General features: G+C 36.3%; 1 protein-coding gene across 1 annotated transcript in view; it reads right to left on the bottom strand.

Annotated features, from left to right (window-relative positions):
* Window positions 1–1,458: 1,458 nt before the first annotated feature.
* LOC120410095 (translation initiation factor IF-2-like) overlaps window positions 1,459–19,388 on the bottom strand; it is a 56,366-nt gene continuing 38,436 nt past the window's right edge. Inside the window, exon 4 of the mRNA XM_039552943.1 lies at window positions 1,459–1,514. Within this exon, the coding sequence (XP_039408877.1) occupies window positions 1,502–1,514 (13 nt within the window). The 3' untranslated portion in view covers window positions 1,459–1,501. The remainder of the gene's footprint in view (window positions 1,515–19,388) is intronic.

Below are 19,388 nucleotides of genomic sequence, written 5' to 3'. Positions count from 1 at the left end.
CAGCAGTCCACAATATAATTACTAAAGCCCTTTTTATGTTTGTAACACTAGATGAACATGAACTAAACAATACTTAAAACTTCTCACCCAACTAGCTTGGTACACAAAAAGTTCACCATGAAACTACCATTGAATTTACTGCATTGCTTTCCTTGGAAAGTGTGCTCCATATTGAGGTATAAAGAGGTGCTCTTTGTATAGACTTATGTTACAATTTCCATTTTTAGAAGAGAAAAATGATGAAAAGAAAATGATGGCTTAAAAAAAAATGCAGTAACAAAGCCAGAAGGAATATAACAAATTCCTCACTCTCAATTCAGTAATCACTTTATATTTCCTTCTCAGAACTATTTTTCAATGGTAATACTTGGTTTTAAGCTGTTTATCTTATTTGATAATATTTTTCTTATCTCTGACTGACAATGCTCATTAAAAAAATGCTGACCTGTAAGTGAAGGAAAGTGCAAATAGCATAGCAAAACCATATGTGAAAACGAACATTTGTAAAGAGGAAGAGTTAGTACAAATTGAACATATTTCCATATTGAGAGGAGAACCAGCCATATTTTTTCCCTGATGAATGCAGTTTTGTGAACGTCCTTTTCCACAAATGATTGAATAAATATTTTTTCATAAACTGTATTTGTGACTTAAGAGAACAAGCTGCATAGATTGGTTTCATTTATACTACATCATACAAGAGGTATTGCAATAATTTATATCATGCCAAGTCTAAGGCCCATTAGATTTTCCTTATTATACTTGACTAAAGCTAAACAGCAATTCCGAAAGCTTTCTATTTGTTGCATGAATAACTATCTTCCTCCCAGGTGCTCTCCTCTGGCTTTCCCTTTCTCAAAGCATTTCTCTTTAGGGGTAGTCCATTTGATGCGTTTGAACTTGGGCATACTCTGAAACATGTTCTTGAGCTGTGGCCTGAATGACCAAGGTTTTTCTGCAACCATAGAGGTCAGCTTCCTCCAAGGGATACAAAAATGTATTTCTAGTTCAGCAGATGTTGATCATCCTAGTGTTTCCTCAATAACACCATACAGCACTTCCTCTAAAAGTGCTGTCTATCTTGAGTCACAGCCCCAGTTCTTTTCTAGAAATTATTTTCATTGCAAAAACATGACGCAGTGGTGTCATTAGCAAGTGCCACCATTGATGTGTGACTGTAAGCTGTTCTCCCATCATTGTTATTATTATAAAAACAAAAATAAAGCTTGGAATAATAATATTTACTGTTAATTCAGAATTTGTAGCTCCTCTGAATAGCAGAAGCATAAGTTGGTAGCAAAAAACCTACCAAAAGTTTAAAAGTAGTGAGGTCAAATTCTTGCTAAATGAACATGTTAAAACTGTGATACAACAGTGACATTTTAAAATTTCTTCTATTCCCCATGTCAAAAGAGCAGTAGAAAGATGCACATAACAGAGAAAATAATAAATACTTACAAATACACAAGAAAATCAGCCCCAGCTCCCAGAAATCATGAATTCATGAAACTGACCTGAAAATATAAAAGAAAAAAAAAAGTTGAAACAAAAGAAAGCCCAGAACTGATAAAGGTTACTTTTTTATTATTATAAAATAGTTACGAGTTTTTACCATGAACTGAATAAAACAGAATACAAGACTGTTGTCACGCTTTCAGCCAAGTAATTTACACAGAATTTGTTTCCAGGAAGCCAATACCAAGAGAAACAATTATTTCATTGTTCTGCATCTCACACCATAGCAACCCAGTCCATTATGGCTTCTAAGAACTGTCATAAATGCAAGCATGGTTATCTTTTAATAAGGAAAATAGCTGTGAGGGGGGTTTTGGCTTGGAGTTTTTGCTTTTTTTTTTTTATGTTCTCAAGTGTTACAGAACATTTATTACTTTTTTTTATTTAAGTACTTTGTTAACAGCATTTTGCCGCTTACCTGGTGTAAAATTATTGTTTAGGTCGTTTAATTGGAACCTATCTAAGGCAAAAATTATACAAAGAAGAAAGACTAACGATTTTGTTCTCTTATGGTCTAGATCCCAGTTAGAAGCTTAGCCTAAGTACAATGCAGTCACTATAAGGCATGATTAAATCCAACATTCTTTTTCCTGCATACCCCTCAGTTCTAGTTGGAAAGGTAACAGATGCAACTCAAACCCACAGAGCTCGCCTTATAAAATTCTTTAACTAGCACAATGACTCACTTTATGCCTCTAAATATCCATGGTTTCCTCTCTCCAGAACCCCCATGCATTAGAAGGTAGTTCAGTAGTTTATTTTTATTGTTTGGTCTACATACAGCACATTTTTAGTTCTTAGGAAAACAAAGAAACTTTGTTGCACAGCCCTTGTTTTCTTTCCAAAATGTGAGGATGGATATGGGTAACATTAAACTGAAAATAGTAATGGAGCCTGGGCAACTAGTTTAGGTCAAAACCTTTTTGTTCTCTGTGAGCTATCTGATTAATTTGCAGTTCATAAAACAGTGGGTGTAAGCTCAGTTTAAAAACATGTAACTATATTTAAAGATGAAATCGTCATTTTTGTTAGCCCCCAGTAATCTTTAAGAAACACCTTCCCACAACATTTCTGTATCCTAAAGTGCACCAGCCAGTACTGCACAGTGCCTAGAGACAAGGAGAGAATACCAAACTTATCTTGATGCAGAATATCCTCCTTATTTCATACACCCACCCTGAAGTGCATATTATTCATTCCAACCAAGCCCTCCCCCATCCTGAAAGTACACATTTAATTGTGTCTTCTCTCCTGTAATACCAACAGAGAGTCAACAAATCTCATTTGCTCTATCAATGCAGTGTTATTATTATATATTTTAAAAGCAAGTCTGAATCTCATTATCAGCTGATTTATGCCATTAGTGTGCTTTGGAGCCACCAATTAAACAAGGACAGTGGTTCATGAGGTCACAGTTAATTAATCTGAAAGTATAAATACACTTTAATGCACACCACCTCATGTAGAGAATTTAGGAACAAAGCACCAAACCTTTATTCTGGCCAAGCAATTAGGGGGAAAGGTTAAATATACAAAATTTTAAACTTAGCTTTAGCACTCTGGAGATCTACCAGGGGAAAAGTTCCATTTGGTAAAAAATCCTGCAGAACAATAGGTATGTGAAGCCTTGATTCTTACAGCAACAGTGCAAGTGAGGGAGAAGAACAGGGGTAACTGTACCCAGTGATCCCGAGCTTGTTGCCCAGATAACACCTCAGAACTGTGAATCAGCTGCAAGCTTATCCATTATGGAGCTGGTCAGTGTGGGGGAAAAAATCCCAACCCTAAAGAGCCTGATCTATTCGAAATGGACTCATCAGTGTGGGGGTGGCTGTTGCATTCAGCAGACTGTACAAAACTGACCTTTCTTTCAACCACTTTCCCTTAGTAAATTTAATAAAATAGTGCAATCAAGGAAGGGTTCAGTAATACCCACAGTCTACCAACACAAGCAGAGTGCAAGGAAAATGCTGAAAACAGTCTAATCGACCAGAAACAGCTATTCATAGTGACAATTCAAGTATGAGGTATCTAGACTTTACATGGAAGAAAATACCTTTGTCTTACTGCCTGGACTCATCTTACTTTGCACGGTTCTCTGCCCAAAAGAAAGACAACATAGCTAACACATAGACACACAAAAGTAAGCCACATGACCTGATTAGATGGAGTAGTTGTTATCTATTTTTTCTTCTCTTACACCTGTAGTCCTATATTCTATAGCCTCCATCACTTTTATTATTTTTAGATGCCCAAGTACTTTTCCTTAAACTGAAAATAAACCCTAGTTTCTTATCTACATAGAAAACTTTCCGTCCATCAAACACTGACATCACAACATTAATAACAAATTATTCTGTTAGCTCAAACCATCTACATTTTCACTTTAGATGTCTTGAGTTGAACTCCAGGTGACCACACAGGTGACCAGCTGTTGCATAAATATATAAAAGAACAAAGCTGTCTTTAAAGTATTCTGTTGTTTTAATTGGTACAAATCCCACCAGAAATTTCACTCCGATATTTTGCAGTTTAAGTGCTCTCAAACCATTCTGAATACCTGCAATTTCTGCATGTTTGGAAGGTTGCTACCATCCTTATCAAAGATTTGCTCTCCCAGTGCCACTATGAAAGGGGGGAAATAAATCTGTTAGAGCAGCTTACGCTCTGATTTCAGGTACCTTTGCTAAAGAGTTAGTAAAGGTAACCACTCCTCATTGACCTAAGAATATTACACAGTCATCCAACAATTTAACAGAATCCCTCAAAATAACTCAATTTTCAAAAAGCTAAGCTTTTGCTTGCCTTGCGAGCACATATTGACACCAAGAGAACACTGGACATAAAACAGATTATGGACATCACTAAATGATGGTAGGACCTTGTTTACCATATGTGTTATGAACAAAAGAAAATTCCATGAAAAGCCAAATGTCAGTTATCAAATAGCCATCTTTTCACCCAGTCAGCTCTTAATAATTCCAATAGGTATCAGTTTTCAGAAAAAAAAAAATTAAATGGTTTTGGAAAGCAGAAAAAATATTTACTAATTTTAAAAAATCCTTAATTAAAATATCCTGATGTTTCTAAGATAGAGCCTCTACAGGTAGCCTGTATTTTCTGTGCACAGTCACCAGTGAGCATGAAGGAAGCCTGGAAGCAAAAAATGGAAGCAGCTATTTAGTAAAAAGCATGGCATCATGTTATATCATTTGAGAATGTGGCCTATCATTGTGGGCTGCTGGGACTAAAATATGTATCATTTAAAAACTGTTAAAAAACTATTTTCAGAATTATAGCATGATGTGAAATGAGAAAAAGGAATAATACAGAAATGAAACTACACATTTAGGGCCTGAATCACATAGCAATTTCACACCCTTAAACGTGCAACATTTCACAATTAAAGCATCATTAATGGCCTGTAAATGTCTAGACAGAATCACAAAAATTAAAGAAGGAGTAGGCTGATTGTAAGGAGAACCTTTGAACCAGATTTCTAAAAATCTTCCTTAATTCAGATAAAGGGCACAGTTTCAAGATGGTTAATGAAAAATGTTTTACTTACACGCAGAAAATTCTTCATACATGATCATTTTAAAACAGGAAAGCAAACGCAGTAGTTAACCACTATGAGCAAATTTCTGGTATCTTCCCTTTGTTTCACTCCTGCTCAAACACTCAAGGATTGTATTTTACCACCTTTGCTGGCTTGTTTCTTGAAATCTTTATTATTCTTGGTTCTATGCATAGCCAAAAAAAAACCAAAATCCCCAAACAAATAAACAAACAAAAAATCCAACCAATCCAAACTAACTACCACATTGTTTCCCTCTCGCTTTTCATTTTAGAATAGTCCTTCTGCAGTAATCTTCATTTGGATTTTTGTACTCCTTAACAGAGATTGCAGTCAAGTGATCCATCAAAGAAGGAATCAGGGCATGCCACCTGTTCCACAAGTGGTAATTTTAAAACACATTGCATCACAGTGAGTTAAGAACCACACCACAGCGCATAGAGTGTAAAATTGGTCTCCAAAGCTCTGTACTCAGTTGCTGCTTTTGTTACAGATTTTCTGCTCAACCTTTAGCAGAAGTTGCTTTGTGCTTCTTAGTTCCTCATACACAAAAAGGAGCTACTATTTCTTCCCTCTGTAGCAGTGATGCTTTACAATTCTACACCCCAGAAGCTGTGATGTCGTTATTACAGAAACGAGGCTCAAAAGAAGTACCTAAAATAGGCTACATCTCCACAGTTTTGCAGGGAGATATGAGCTCACTCTGCCCACACTTGGAGATGACTGGCCACAAACCCACTCTAATCCAGTTTAGCTCTGGTTAGCACTTACGTAAACTACATGACTTCCAGTTTAGAGCAACCTCACATCTGCCTACAAAAAACATGTCAACATACACATACAATGATGGTGTTTCTGTAAACTACCTCTTAAAGAAAAGGAGCCCCATAAACATCACCACTTTTGCCAAGCTCCACAGACAGTGGTTCCCCGTCTTTCCCAAAAGGGTGTCACTCGGTAGTGGCACATTACCTGGCAGTGTTGCATTATATAACTGGCTGTAAAAGCTCCTTATCATCTCCTCTCTAACAAATAATTGTGTTATTTTGTAAAGGTCTCCAACAGGCAATTCAGGAAGGTTCCTCTGCTGTCTGCTTGCAGATCTATAAAGCATCCAATCATTACAGGACGTGAGCATAGAATAAAAAATGTATGCAGTATCACTTCATAGCGTAGCATCAACTTAAGTCTAAAAAGGATTTTGATGAAAAAAAGTATTGCATATCTCCAACAACTAATTTAAATATATTACTACATCTACCACTAAAATTACACTTGAAAACACCAAAAACATCTAATTCACCGTGCAGATGAAAGAAATACCTAAATATGCATTTATTCCTTCATTTAAAAGGCAGGGTGCTAGCATTCCAGATCTGATAAGCTTTGTGTGCATACTTTTGAGCAGATAAGAACCACAAGACATACACCACGCTGCTTGGAAGGCTGAAGGGAGAGGAGGAGCTCCAGTTATAACTCATCGGCTGCAGACAGCAAAAGCCTCCTCTGTTGCCCGGGGAAAGGTGGTAAATGCTGCTGGCTCCCTGCTCCCACATCAAGGGACTCAAATTTCCCTGGAGTTCCTGCACCAGCCCACTGTCACTCACATGGTGTGCTGGGACACAAAAAACACCTCTGAACTTCTGGTGAGCTACACGGCATTTTCACAGCCACAGGCTCGGGCGTTCCTGATCAATACGACTGAATTAAAGAAAACAGAGAAAGCTTTCACAACAGGGCTGTTTCTGTAGCATTTACATGTGCAGATCCGTGTACTGAAGGCACTACAAGGTAAATTAAGCCCTGAATGAAAATTTACAGCATTACAAGCCCCAAGAAGTATGGCCGGGATTTCAAACACAAGAAACCCTTGCAGTACTGTGCTGTTGGAAGGATGTAGCAAGTACAGAGAGAGCTTTACAGCTAATCCAAACTGCACTCCAGAGTTACTCTCTACACCTGGAGAAGCTGTGGGGGCTGCAGAGGATGTGGCTTGGAAGTGACATCCAGGGTCACTCTGCAGAGACTCACTTTTGTCAGGCCCCTGTGGAAATCAACCACACAAAGACCGAAAGGGCGGCGTTGGCATTGACCTGCATTATAATACTTGGCCATTTTTTTTCTCTTCTCTCTCTCTGGGTCTCAACTATACTCTCACCATGTGGAATGATAGCTTTTTAATCTCTTCCTATGGGTGTACTTGCAACTATAGCAGAGTCTCCTGGCATGACTGTAATACAGTCTCATAAGGGTTCTCCACGTGCAACTTTAACACAAAATAATAACATTTTTGTTCATTATATAATACTATCTTTATGCAACAATACACATACCAGGAGCTGTTAGCTTACCATTTGGATGTAATTTTTCTTGCCAAATTGTACTAAAATTAACAATACTTTCAGTAGTTTTTGGCTCCCTTTATCTTTTGAATACATAATGTGTCAGGTTCCCTTGCCTTTCATATGCAGACCAATGTTTAAAATAATTTTGCTGAAGAATTGGCTTACTGTGTTTAAAAGAGGGTATATTCTTTCAGCTCAGTCATATGACTGAAAACAACAGTATAAAAAATATAAAATATTATTCAAACTGTAATTCACCATGCAGTTAAGTCTCTTTAATGAGCTTCTTGAGGTCTGGATTGGAACAAACTGAAATTCTCTTACACGACAGAATGGAATTGCATTGATTTTTTATTCAAATCAACTATCTATATCTATGGGTGCCTATTTATCCTCAATTTTTTAATATCTACTACCTATATATATTTTTATATTTAGATATAAGTGATGACCTGCTCTGAGCAAAAAGAAAAGGTCTTTCTGGAAAGAAAAATGAAAACAAATTACATGTCTGTAATTTCCTGGCCTGACAAAGCATCAAGAATTATGTAGAGTTGAGAACACTTAGATAACTTGGGAGGCTTTGAGTCACTGAACATCCCTCAGTGCCTGATGCTGTCGCACTCAGGCCACAGAAAGGGTTTAGGATACATCTTCATCAGGTTCTTTCACTGCACTTTGACTTAAACACCTACTCAACTGTACTTGTGCTACATTTACCAGATGCAAACTCCTTGGTACATTTTTTTTTATAGTGTAACACCTACATATGCATAGACAAGGCTTGGAATAGTAACAGAAAGCTAAAGCCCTTGAGCAAAGATATATTATATATATCTATATATATGGGGGGCAGGGGGAGTGGTAATTCTGAAAGCCCAGTTTTACCATTCTACCACTATTTCCAAGAGTTAAAAATGGTAAGACAGCTGAAATGTTTAGCTGATATTTTAGAGATATCAACAATGATACTAGTGCATGGTAACACATCACCATATTTAAAATTCCAGCATAATTATCCCATATAGCATGTGGATTTGATGGTTCCCTGACAACTGGAGATTCAACCTGACACAACTGCAATGCACTTAAACAACAAAAAAACCATAGAGATTGATGGTTTCGATTAAATTCAAAAAAACAAGGAGGAGAAAAACAAAAAAGAATAGAAAAAGAGAAAAAGGGAAAAGGGGAAAAGAAGCTAAGTCAGCTGCACACAAACTAACAATTTTTCTGACCCATCTATTTTGTAATATTATAAGTGTGCCATTTGTTCCCATTGAAATTAGTATTAATCCAGACAAAATATTGGGATTCTGTATTGGAGAGTCCCATGTAACAGAAGCTAAGATTTTTCAAAGCTAGTTAAGTAGGACATAAAAATCAATTAGAAGGCCTTAAGAATGTCTGCCTTCAGGTCTACTTCCCTGGATTCCCTGAGGGACAAAACCTCCTTACTCCGTATCTTGGAGTTTTCTTTCCCTGAAACCCTGAAACATAATAATTATAGCTAAAATCCTTTTTTTTCCGTTAGTCGTGTACTAACATCCCCTCTCAGCTCCCATTTTTGTAATTCATTTATCCTGACACTATAATCAGAGAAAAGGAGGTCCAGGTGCTCTATTTTTCATTTCACTTTAGAAAAATAAGTCAGTAAAATTTCTTTCTTCCAAGACCCATTCAATTAGGATCCCACCTTACATGTGGATCCTCTGTGAGAACTGTTTCCAAGTACATGGCACAGAGTGCCCCAGAAAGGATATTGCTTTATATTCTGCCCAAAGGACCCCTCTATTTGTGATTATCTACAATTATCAGTCCTAAAGATAATTAACTCTCACCTGCTGGACAAATAAATCAGTCAAAAAAAAAAAAAAAAAAGAACCACATTATCTCATCAAGCCCTCAAAATAAAAACCTTTTGGCCTTCTTTCAGTGTCTCCTAAAGCATGGCTACTTCATTAGTTAAAAAAGGAAGAAAAAAATTGTGTTAATTAAGGAAAGAGTGCACCTTGAAACAGAAATTTGCCTTCAATGGCAAAGCTATCAGTTTGATAAGGTTTTACCCTTTGGAGATTTATCAAGTGTAGCCCTAGTTTTTTTGGATTTTTCACCTATGACATCTCTGTCAAAATCTGAACTGAGATTTTGACAAATACTTGTTGCCTATCATCTAAAGGTTTGGACCTCCTATTTTTTCTGTGACATTCGCCTCTGCCAGATATTTTGAAACCAGAACTGAAATATGTTCACCAAAGACAGAAATTCTTTCAGGCAATACTGCCCATCAAAAAAATGATATGATGACCCTTTACTCCAATTTATGTTAAGCACAGTCCGGGGTACTAAAGTCAAGCAGGTTAAAATGCTAAAGCACTACTTTGTATCAGCCAAAAAAAATCAGTTTTATGTTCATAGCCTGGTTTTTATACTGGTTGTAGGAATCACATATCAGTAAACTCAGAGTCAGTTACCCTACACTTTAGGACAGAATGTCCCAAGCTACAAATTTAAAGGCAAGTTTGGGGGAAGGGTTCAGTTTCTCATGTGCTTAAAATTATTTAGATAGTCACAGCCTCTTTAGACAGTCATATAAAACCATATCTCCAGGCACTTACCAGCATTGCTTGACATCTATGAGCCCCAGGCTATCTGCACCTGCCCTCAGCAAGGTACTGACAGGCTGCAATGAAAAGCTGATGGCTAGAGGGGTGGTTACTAGGCGCTTTGCATGCAATATTTCAAAAATGTAAGTGGAATACTGATCTTACTAAAGAAAAAAAAAATTTTTTAAATCACACTCAAGAAGTTGGCAAACCTAAAAGTTTCACCAAATTAACTCATCAGCCTGACATGTCTCTTTACAAGATCTTATCACTGCTTTAACCGAACAAAAGAAAGGAAGGAAGAAAAGAAAAATATGCAGAGAATAACTTCTATTTCTCTAAAAAGAAAGTTCTATAGGAAGTACTTCAAATGTGTTTCTGTCTTGTGCTAAATGAAGCAGGTCCTGCTGTGGAATTTTAGGGTGGTGTTTTACCCGTTTTCTTTTTAATGAACACCAGAGTGAACATCACAGCAACATCCATCAGAAATCATTAGAGCACAAGTTATAACTATTCCCTGGTACCCATAAAATATGTAGGTTTTCTTCTTTTTTATTTTTTATTATTATTGCAAAATTTTCCAATTCCTCTATTTTACTTTAACTCAACACACTTTGCTTCTTTGAGCTAGAAATTTCCCTTTTTCCAGGTGACCCTGCCCTCTTTTTCTGGCATATGAACCCTTTGGAATGCAGTGCAAAGTTAACTACTTATGTATAAGTAAACTTATAAGAAAAATTTCTGGGAAATTAAGAAAAGAGAAAATGTTGATATTCCACTTTCAAAAACCAAGATCATGTTCTTAGAAAATCTCTCTGACTTTTCTTATTCTTCCTTATTCTCCCTTTCCTTCATTTAAGAAACTGTGAAATGTCAGTTATAGTTCCAATGGTAACATTTATACTTTCAATTATTTTATTGCAAACTACTCCTTGATTCCAAATAACTTAATCCACTTTCTTTGCAACTAAGGGTGTCAGGGTGGTGCTGCAGGTCACGGTTCTTTCCAAAATCCCATTGTTCTCATTGCTGTGTAAATTGTCACAGAGAGACTGAAAAGTCTACAGTTCTCAGAGGACAGGAATTTTCAAAATATCAGCAGACAGAGTATTCAGTGTGAATAAATATGGTCCTTCAAAGAAATATAGCAAACCCTAGGGATTCCTCTGAATCCACAGGAAAGCATGGCTATTTTGGGGACACAGGGTTAAAACCTTCCTGTACTTGTTTTATCACAGAACAATGAATAGTTTAATGGATCTAGGATTTTGCCTTTTGTTCTGCCATCCCAAAGATGTAACGAACCTTTCAGATATTTCCAGAACTTGACTGAATTATAATAACCTGGCAATTCACTGCAAAGTCAGAAATTACTATTGTTAATCACCACAAGAATATATTTTGCACCTATACAGCACTTCCTAAAGTAATTTTAAATTACCTTACAAGAAGACAAATATTTGAAAATACTAGAGTTGGATGACATTTTCCTCTGCACAGAGTGCCAACATAAAGTTTTTGGAACTTTCAAGCCATAATTTGAAGATCTAGGAACACACATTTCAAATACCAGTGCCCTATACTGGGTGAAATAAGAAGTCACCTCCTTGAAAATCAGAGAATAAGATTCTACTTAATGAGATCAGAAAGAGCAGAATCCCAGTCTAAGCCATGTAGAGTGCCACAAAACTCAGTAAAAATACTATTAAAACATTTTTAAACTTTTAACTTTAAAAAAATTACATTACTCTCATAAGTCAGATGAATCCTCTGTGTAGGCATGCTGACTTGGATTCTGAGATGAACTCATCACAAGTTGCTTAAGTGCATGTACAAAAATTAACAGATAATTATATAAAAAAATTTGCAAGATGGCTCAATGCCAACAAGAGTCTCCCATCAATCACATATTATACTTTTCTTGATATCTCTCCCTATGCAGAGAAGCAGCTGTGCTGTGTAGCAAGTCCCAACAATTTTTAAAACCTGACTCTTGGAGACAAAATAAGATGGTCTGAAAACAAAACCAGTTAGACCCTTCTGGTTTTACTTGTTCTTATGTGGCAACACAAGTTGCAGGATTCTCACATTTTAGTGAACTCAAATTTCACACCATTTCAAAGATCCAGTCCAATCCTACAGAAGCCAAAGTACTTGCATGGTGTGAGTGATGGCTGTATTTGGCCTCATTAGCTCAAATATGCCTCATCCAAGATGTATTTCAACAAGCCAACCCTGCAATCACGCAGCAGTCAATGGTGATGCTTTTCATTATTTCAGTGACAATAACAACCAGAGTTTCAGGCAAGGGTAATAGTATTCCTGTGTAAAAACTGGAAGCAAATACTACCATCACTAGGATTTAGCAAACATGTAGAAATGCAAAAAGAAAAAAAAGTCACACGCAGAACTTTTCATTCAAATACATACAAAGCCCTCTGTGATTACAGCACACAAATTACTGCTATGCTGTTACCAGCCTTGACTGGAAGGTATTAAAATTAAAAGCCAAATTTTAACACTGCAGAAACAAATCAATCAACACTTTCAGCTTGAATGGACTCACTTTATGAAATCAAGCAACATTGCAGGAGTTAAAAAGTGTGCTATGTGATCTGCTATTTAATCTTTTCATTTCTTTGCTCTAAATGTGGCCTGTCCAAATTCCTCCAATAGGAAAATTTTCTAAAAGAACAGACCACTTTTGAGCCATTTCAGTCTAGATGTGGAAAATAAACAACACTGCTATACACCTGAACCCAAAATGTAGGATATATTCATATTGTGGGAGAGTTACACATTAGCAGCACACTATGAAAACTGGGCATGCTGGGAAAATATCAAGCTATTTGAACAAAAACAGTATTATTCATAACGTAGTTTTTCCACTTTGGAAACATAACTTGGCACACTCTCTATTAGGCCCAAGTATTCTGAGCTTCAGATACTCCTACAGAGCAGCAAAGTGGGTTTTATTCAGCTACATGCAAAGAAATATAGTTATTTCTTTTCTGTGTCTGAAAATAACTTGTCCACTCCAATAGAAAGTCTGCTGCTAGAGAGGTTGATAATTAAGCTTTTGGAGTTTGCCATCCATTAAAACTTGATGATCCCACCCAAAGCGCTTCATCATCAGAACCATCTGGTGCTCTTTCTGCACAATTACCAAAATACAGAACATATTTTGACTTGGCACTTGCATTTGGTAGACACTTTAGTCATTTTATAAGCAACAAGGCAGCATCTTGCCAAAGCACGGCCTCAAAAGGAAATTTCAACACACCAGAATCTGACTTCTATCCCAGGAAGTTCTACCAGGGTAGAAAGAAGGAATGTCTTCGCCTTCGGTAATGTGCTCACCTTCACATACAAGATACCTCTTACCAAATTCATTTCTCTGTGTTACCTCTATATGTTGATTATTCAAAGCATTATCTAGCATATTAGGGGTAAAGTGAAGAGCCTCAATTCTGAAAATCATTTTCTTTGAAGAAGCCTGCCTCTGAAATCAAGCTAATGATCCGCCAGAAATCAAATTATTAGCAGTAAAAGGAACCAAAGGCATTTCACAATGCTACTCTGAAGATGAATATGGAGAATATTTCACCTTGGACTCTCCCACCACATTTTTTTTCAGTGTCTGCACATAGTGCAATAGTGTGAGCACAGCCCTAAATGTAGGAAAGCCTGAAAAACAATGGGAGAAGTAGGGAATATGGACTAATCTTGAATGATACTTGACTTCTTTTTTGGCTCTTAGTTTCCAAGATTTTCTACAAAAAAGAAAACGTGATGAGAACATGGAACATACTTCCAAAAGTATTAATAGGAGTCATTTCCAGATTGCCTTTAATTCACTTGTTTTAGTCATCTCTGCCAGAAAAATTTGTATCAGAAGTTGAAAATTCCTATGCAGTAATGATGTTATTCTCAGCTTTCTCAGGACAGTATCAAGAACAGGAAAAAACAAAAATAAGAGAACTCAGTTGAAGTGATTTCTCAAATCAGGACATTTGAGTTACTTTTAGGAATTCTGAGGGTAGGTCTACATTTAATGTCCCTCACCTATAAGCACCCCGTAAGCAAGGACACAAAATGATGCAAACATTTTGGAACATATAGTCTAAGGAATTTACTTTATATATTATCCCTGGTGGAAATAATGTTTCTCACAAAGGCTTCTGTTTATTGAACATACAAATTATTAACCTGGTTGGCATCAAAATAGGCCAACTGCTCCCCAATTAGTGAAAATATATGAAAAAAGAAACAAGAAAAAAAAATTTTTTAAATAGTGAAGCATATAAATACATCCCAAATGACAACTGCAAGTTCCAGAGCAAATAAATAATTGTTGCACTGCATACAGCATGGAAACCACAAAAATATATAGACCAAAAAACACAGGTTTTCAAACCCAATGGTCATACCAGAACATGGATTTGCCCCCATCAAAATTTTCATATATATAAAATGGATCACTAAAACATTAGAAATAACAGACAAAAGATGGATAATTGACAGGTAAAATAATAAAAGATCGAATAATTGTACACACAGACAACTGAACAAAAATTTATGAAAAAATTAGTAAGAAAGTAACATAAGAAATTTGGATGGAAATTAAAGAAGCTATTATTGCAAGTAACATTGAGGGGATAGTCCCTCAACAAAACATTCTGAAGAAACAAGTTTCATGAAATTATAATAGCAAAGTGCAACAAAGGGATGTATAAAATATGTAATCACATAAAAATATTTCTGCACAAGAGTATAAAGCATGGAACTAACGAAAGTGAGAAATTAGAAACAGTCAATTTGGTGAAGAGATCTATGGGTGCACATGGCAATCTGAGGCATCACAATCACATTCATCCCTATTAGACAAGCCATCAGACAGGCAAATGTAATATATGAGCAAGTAAATAAACATTTGACTACATAGAGTGTCATCTTCATTGGGTGACAATCCAAAGAGTCTGTATCTCCTTGTTGGCAAAAACAAACTGCACATTACATCCTTATTTTTATAGGGGATCTCGGAGCAGATTTCCTAACATCAGAGATTTAAAAAAACAAATACAGCTTACTTATTCTCACAGCTTTTTCTCTTTTAATTTTATCACAGCCAACAGTATTGTAAAAAGTAGCAAATTGCCATCAAGTCATAGGCCCGTATTTTTTGAGTGCCAGCATGATTTCTTAAGTCTCTACCAACAAGTGAAAAGATCAAAAGTATTTACTTTCAGGAAGACTAATCAGATTACTGTCACCTTACAAAAGCATTACAGGGCGTCCTTGTTATTTCAACTATTTCATCACAGTGACATGTAACAACCACAATGTGTTGATAAAGCGCCAAACCCAAAGGGATAAATCAAAATGCATAAGAATTAAGAGAGAAATAATTCAACTTATACCTTAGAATCTTGAGCAACCTCTACACCACCAGAAAAGCTTTGGAGGGGAAAGATGTTGGTGCTTTCAGGCCAGTGGAATTAATATTTTGGTTTAAATTTCACAGCATCTCAAAAAGGCCAAACCCAATGGATCAGATTCACTAATGTGTTATTTCAGTTTTATTACTTCTCAGAAACAGTGGAGTCTCATTTGCTTTGATACACAGTAATTAGATAAAAAGTCTACATTAAAAAAGAGACAACCTAATATCTCCATCTCATTTTAAAAATAAATATATGTATATATATATATATATATATGTGATAGGTCCTTACTTTACTTATTCTAATAAAACTAGGAGTTTACCATTCATAAAAGTGACATGTTCTGGCATATTTTTTGATGCAAATTCTGTACAAGCAATGACATGAGATAGTAGTAGACCTAATTCCATTGAACATATCAAGACTGAGTTGCCAGCTTTGAAAAATGGACATTTTTTGCTAAGCAGATGAGCTCATCATGAGCCCAGTGCATGGTTTTTCCTACAATTATGCTCTAATGCAACTGAGAAGCTGGAGGATATAAACAGAGCAAGATATTTCATCTGGCCCTATTCTTGCCTACCCAAATAGGAACAAGAGCAGCAGAGATTTCCCAAGTCCTTCCCATGCACAAATATATTCATTTCTATATGTTTTGGCCTTCAAAACTGTGAATCAGAAACCGGGATCAGACCAGAAATAACTGCAGTCTGCTTTTCACAGAAACACAGTTTTCTTGTTATGCCTTGCTATAGTTATCTATCTTGTAATATCTTATTCTTGTCACATCCTAAAAATCTGCATCACTTTTTTTTTTGCTTCAGGATGAATTCTGCCTTCATCTGCAAACCAGGAGTCCCCACAGAAGCCACAGTGGTTGCACACTGATGTACCAGGAAAAACAGAACTTGCACTTCCAGTTAATCGTCTCCTACGTATTAACACATTTTTATAGTAATACAATACACACAGTTTATGTTGTGATTTAAGAATTAAAAACTAATCACATGTAAAATTGGGCCATTCAAGAAATAACCGCCAAGTAAGTTGGAATTAGAGCTGTATATGAACCATTCGATGCTTGCACTTGCACCAGTGAACTGGAAAAGATCAGTAAGCCAGCAAGGCTTAGGTAGAGAAGCTGACACTCCAGCAGCCTCCACAATCCCCTCTTCTTTAAACAATTAAAACAATCCTTCCATTTAATGGCAAGGAACAGGGAAGGAGCATAGAGGAAATAAGGAATGAAGGGTAAGGAAATAAATCCTTAACAGTATAACCTGCAATGATTTTTTTTTTTCAGTCGGGTCAAAAATTATTCCATCCTGTTTAATTCTGAAAGCATTTTAAGTTCCTCCTTGTCTAATAATTAATTATAATACAAAATTGTGTGGGGCAAAATAATACCTTTTCTAGATCCAAAAAAAAAAAAAAAAAAAAAGCAGAAGTCTGCCAGCAAAAAATATATTTATCCAATTTTAATATGTGTTTCTCAACTTCCTGTGTACTTATTAGCAAACACTTTCATCACTGTCTGGCTGAAAAACGTCTGTATTGAACAAACAATGCTATTTTTCACTGAGCTCAGTGGTGATATTTTCCTGGAATTTAGAACTGTGAGTCAGTCACATGACAAATTAATTTAAAATATCATCAATTGATCCATATATGATCAGGTTAGAGCCAGGCATATTAGTCTTAGCAAATTATTGTGTTGCTCATCCTCTGGCATCAGCAGTCTTTACTTTATTTTTCTAGCTACTTGGCTGTCAGTTGGAATGAAATTTTCATTGGTTCTTTTGATGAACAGCAGATATAAAAGCTGAGCTATATCATCTATGACAGGCCAACTGCTTTTGGGGCTATTATTTTAGTTAACAGACAGTATAACTTCAAATTATAAAACATGTTTATACACATATATTTACATTCACAGCTAGCCAGATGCACACAGAATACTCCTGAATTGAGAGATATTCAAGAAAAATGAGAACATTACTGTTTACCTTTCTTCAACATTTAAAATCCTACAGGATCTATAAACTTGGGGGGGAGGAAGGTGTCTTTAAAGGGGGATTGTCTCCTTTTTTTTCCCCCCTCCTTTTTATTTGCAGAAATCCTGCCATACCAATATGTTTTTAGCCATTCTACTGCATTCGAAATTCCCCTTTGGCTTTGAGATACTGTTTCTAATACAGAACAAATATGACCAGATGAACAGAAGCCTCTTCCTGTGAAACAGTAGAAGACAATGTAGAGAAACAGGGACATGGGGAATCCTGAATATGCAAAAGGAAAAGATATCCAAGTCTTTCAAGGAAGAGAAAGCTGAAATCAAATTATACATAACTTAACCAAACTGCAGCAGCTATTTAAGGGTACTTAAAATGAGTCTGTTCTTAAAGTAGTTACTAATTTTGTAAGACTCCATCTTGAGATGACCCTGATTTTTCTAAAGATGATGCCAAAAAACGGTTCAACAGAGTCTCAAGTTCAACTCTAAAAACAAAAGCACACACAGCTGCTTTTGCATTGAAAATGTTGACATTCCGTATCTTGCGAGCTACTGGAAATATATTGAACAAATTCCTTGAACTTGTAAGCCAGGTAATAGGTATAAGGAACAGTCAACCATTATCAAATGAATTCAAGTAATTTTAACACAGCTTTAAAGAGAGAAAATGTAACCTCTTACAAAGGGAGAAAGAAACCCACATATAACTGACACTAAAAAGCTGGGTTGTGTAATAAGCCTAAGAAATAACAACGTATAGTAGCATATTTGGCCTGCTTTAGGCCCACAGCAAAAGTTTTCACCTCTGAAAAATGAATGGAAATTCACAAATTCAGGCACAGATAAAATCTACTCTATATATGCTTTCACAGATGCAGAAATATGGAATACAGTATCTAAATATCTGTTTAATTATGGAGGAGAGAGCAAAGGGTACTTAACAAATCAGAGATCGAAATCTTATTGAAAGACCCTGTTCTTAGTGGAAATCTGGACTAGCCAGATGCTGCTGCATAAATGGATTAGCTGTTTGTGTATGCTACACGTTGGGGATGGTCTGGCAGAGTATCAGGGCTGGTAGGGCCACAGACCTGATGAGAGGCCACCGCTGAGGACCTGCAGCTTTGGTAGCTAGCAAAGCCATAGAGCTTCTGTATAGGCTGCAAGAGACAGAGACACACCACAGTCCATCCTCTGGTTCTGTTCTTGCCAGGAATGCCACAGAACTTCATTTATGCAGTTCCTGGCAAGCCTACTATTATTTGCAAAACAAATCTGTCCCAGCGTTGCTGCTGGGAAGAGTCGGAATTATGCGCAGGTGAAGAATTTGACTTTCCATCCTAAAATGCATTCGACTATGACTCGTGCCAGTGAGGTGCCTGAACAAATTACTCACCAAACCAAGCTTAGAGAGCAAGTCAGTCACCTCACCCCTATAAAAACAGATGAGTGGTACCCACACATGTGGAAGATGCATCAGAACTCTAACCTAATACTTTCACAAGGCACCTCTGGTTTTGTCTAGCGTTACCTAAAGCTGTTCCACAACTGTCTTTTAATGCCTAATTTGAAAGACATCTGAAACATCCTTAATTTACACAGCACATCATGACTACTCAATTAAGCAGGAAAAAAAGTATTTTCACAATAAAAGACCAGTGATATCAAGCCAGGTGATGTCTCAAATCAAAACACTGATCCTCACTCTTTCAGTGCCAATAAAATGAAAGATAAAATTGCTGATAGCAGTCAAACACAGAAGTGCTTTATTTTCAGACTTAAAGTATGCAAGACTTCTCTACCATAAAAACTGCAAGTAGAACACTTGTGAATTATGAAGGTCCTTCCTTTTTAAACAAATTTAGAAAATGTAATCATCCTTCACAG

Source organism: Corvus cornix, chromosome 5 (assembly GCF_000738735.6).
Source record: "Corvus cornix cornix isolate S_Up_H32 chromosome 5, ASM73873v5, whole genome shotgun sequence".
NCBI classification, from domain to species: domain Eukaryota; kingdom Metazoa; phylum Chordata; class Aves; order Passeriformes; family Corvidae; genus Corvus; species Corvus cornix.
Note: the sequence above shows the minus strand (reverse complement) of the source record. Positions and strands in the feature narration are given on the sequence as shown.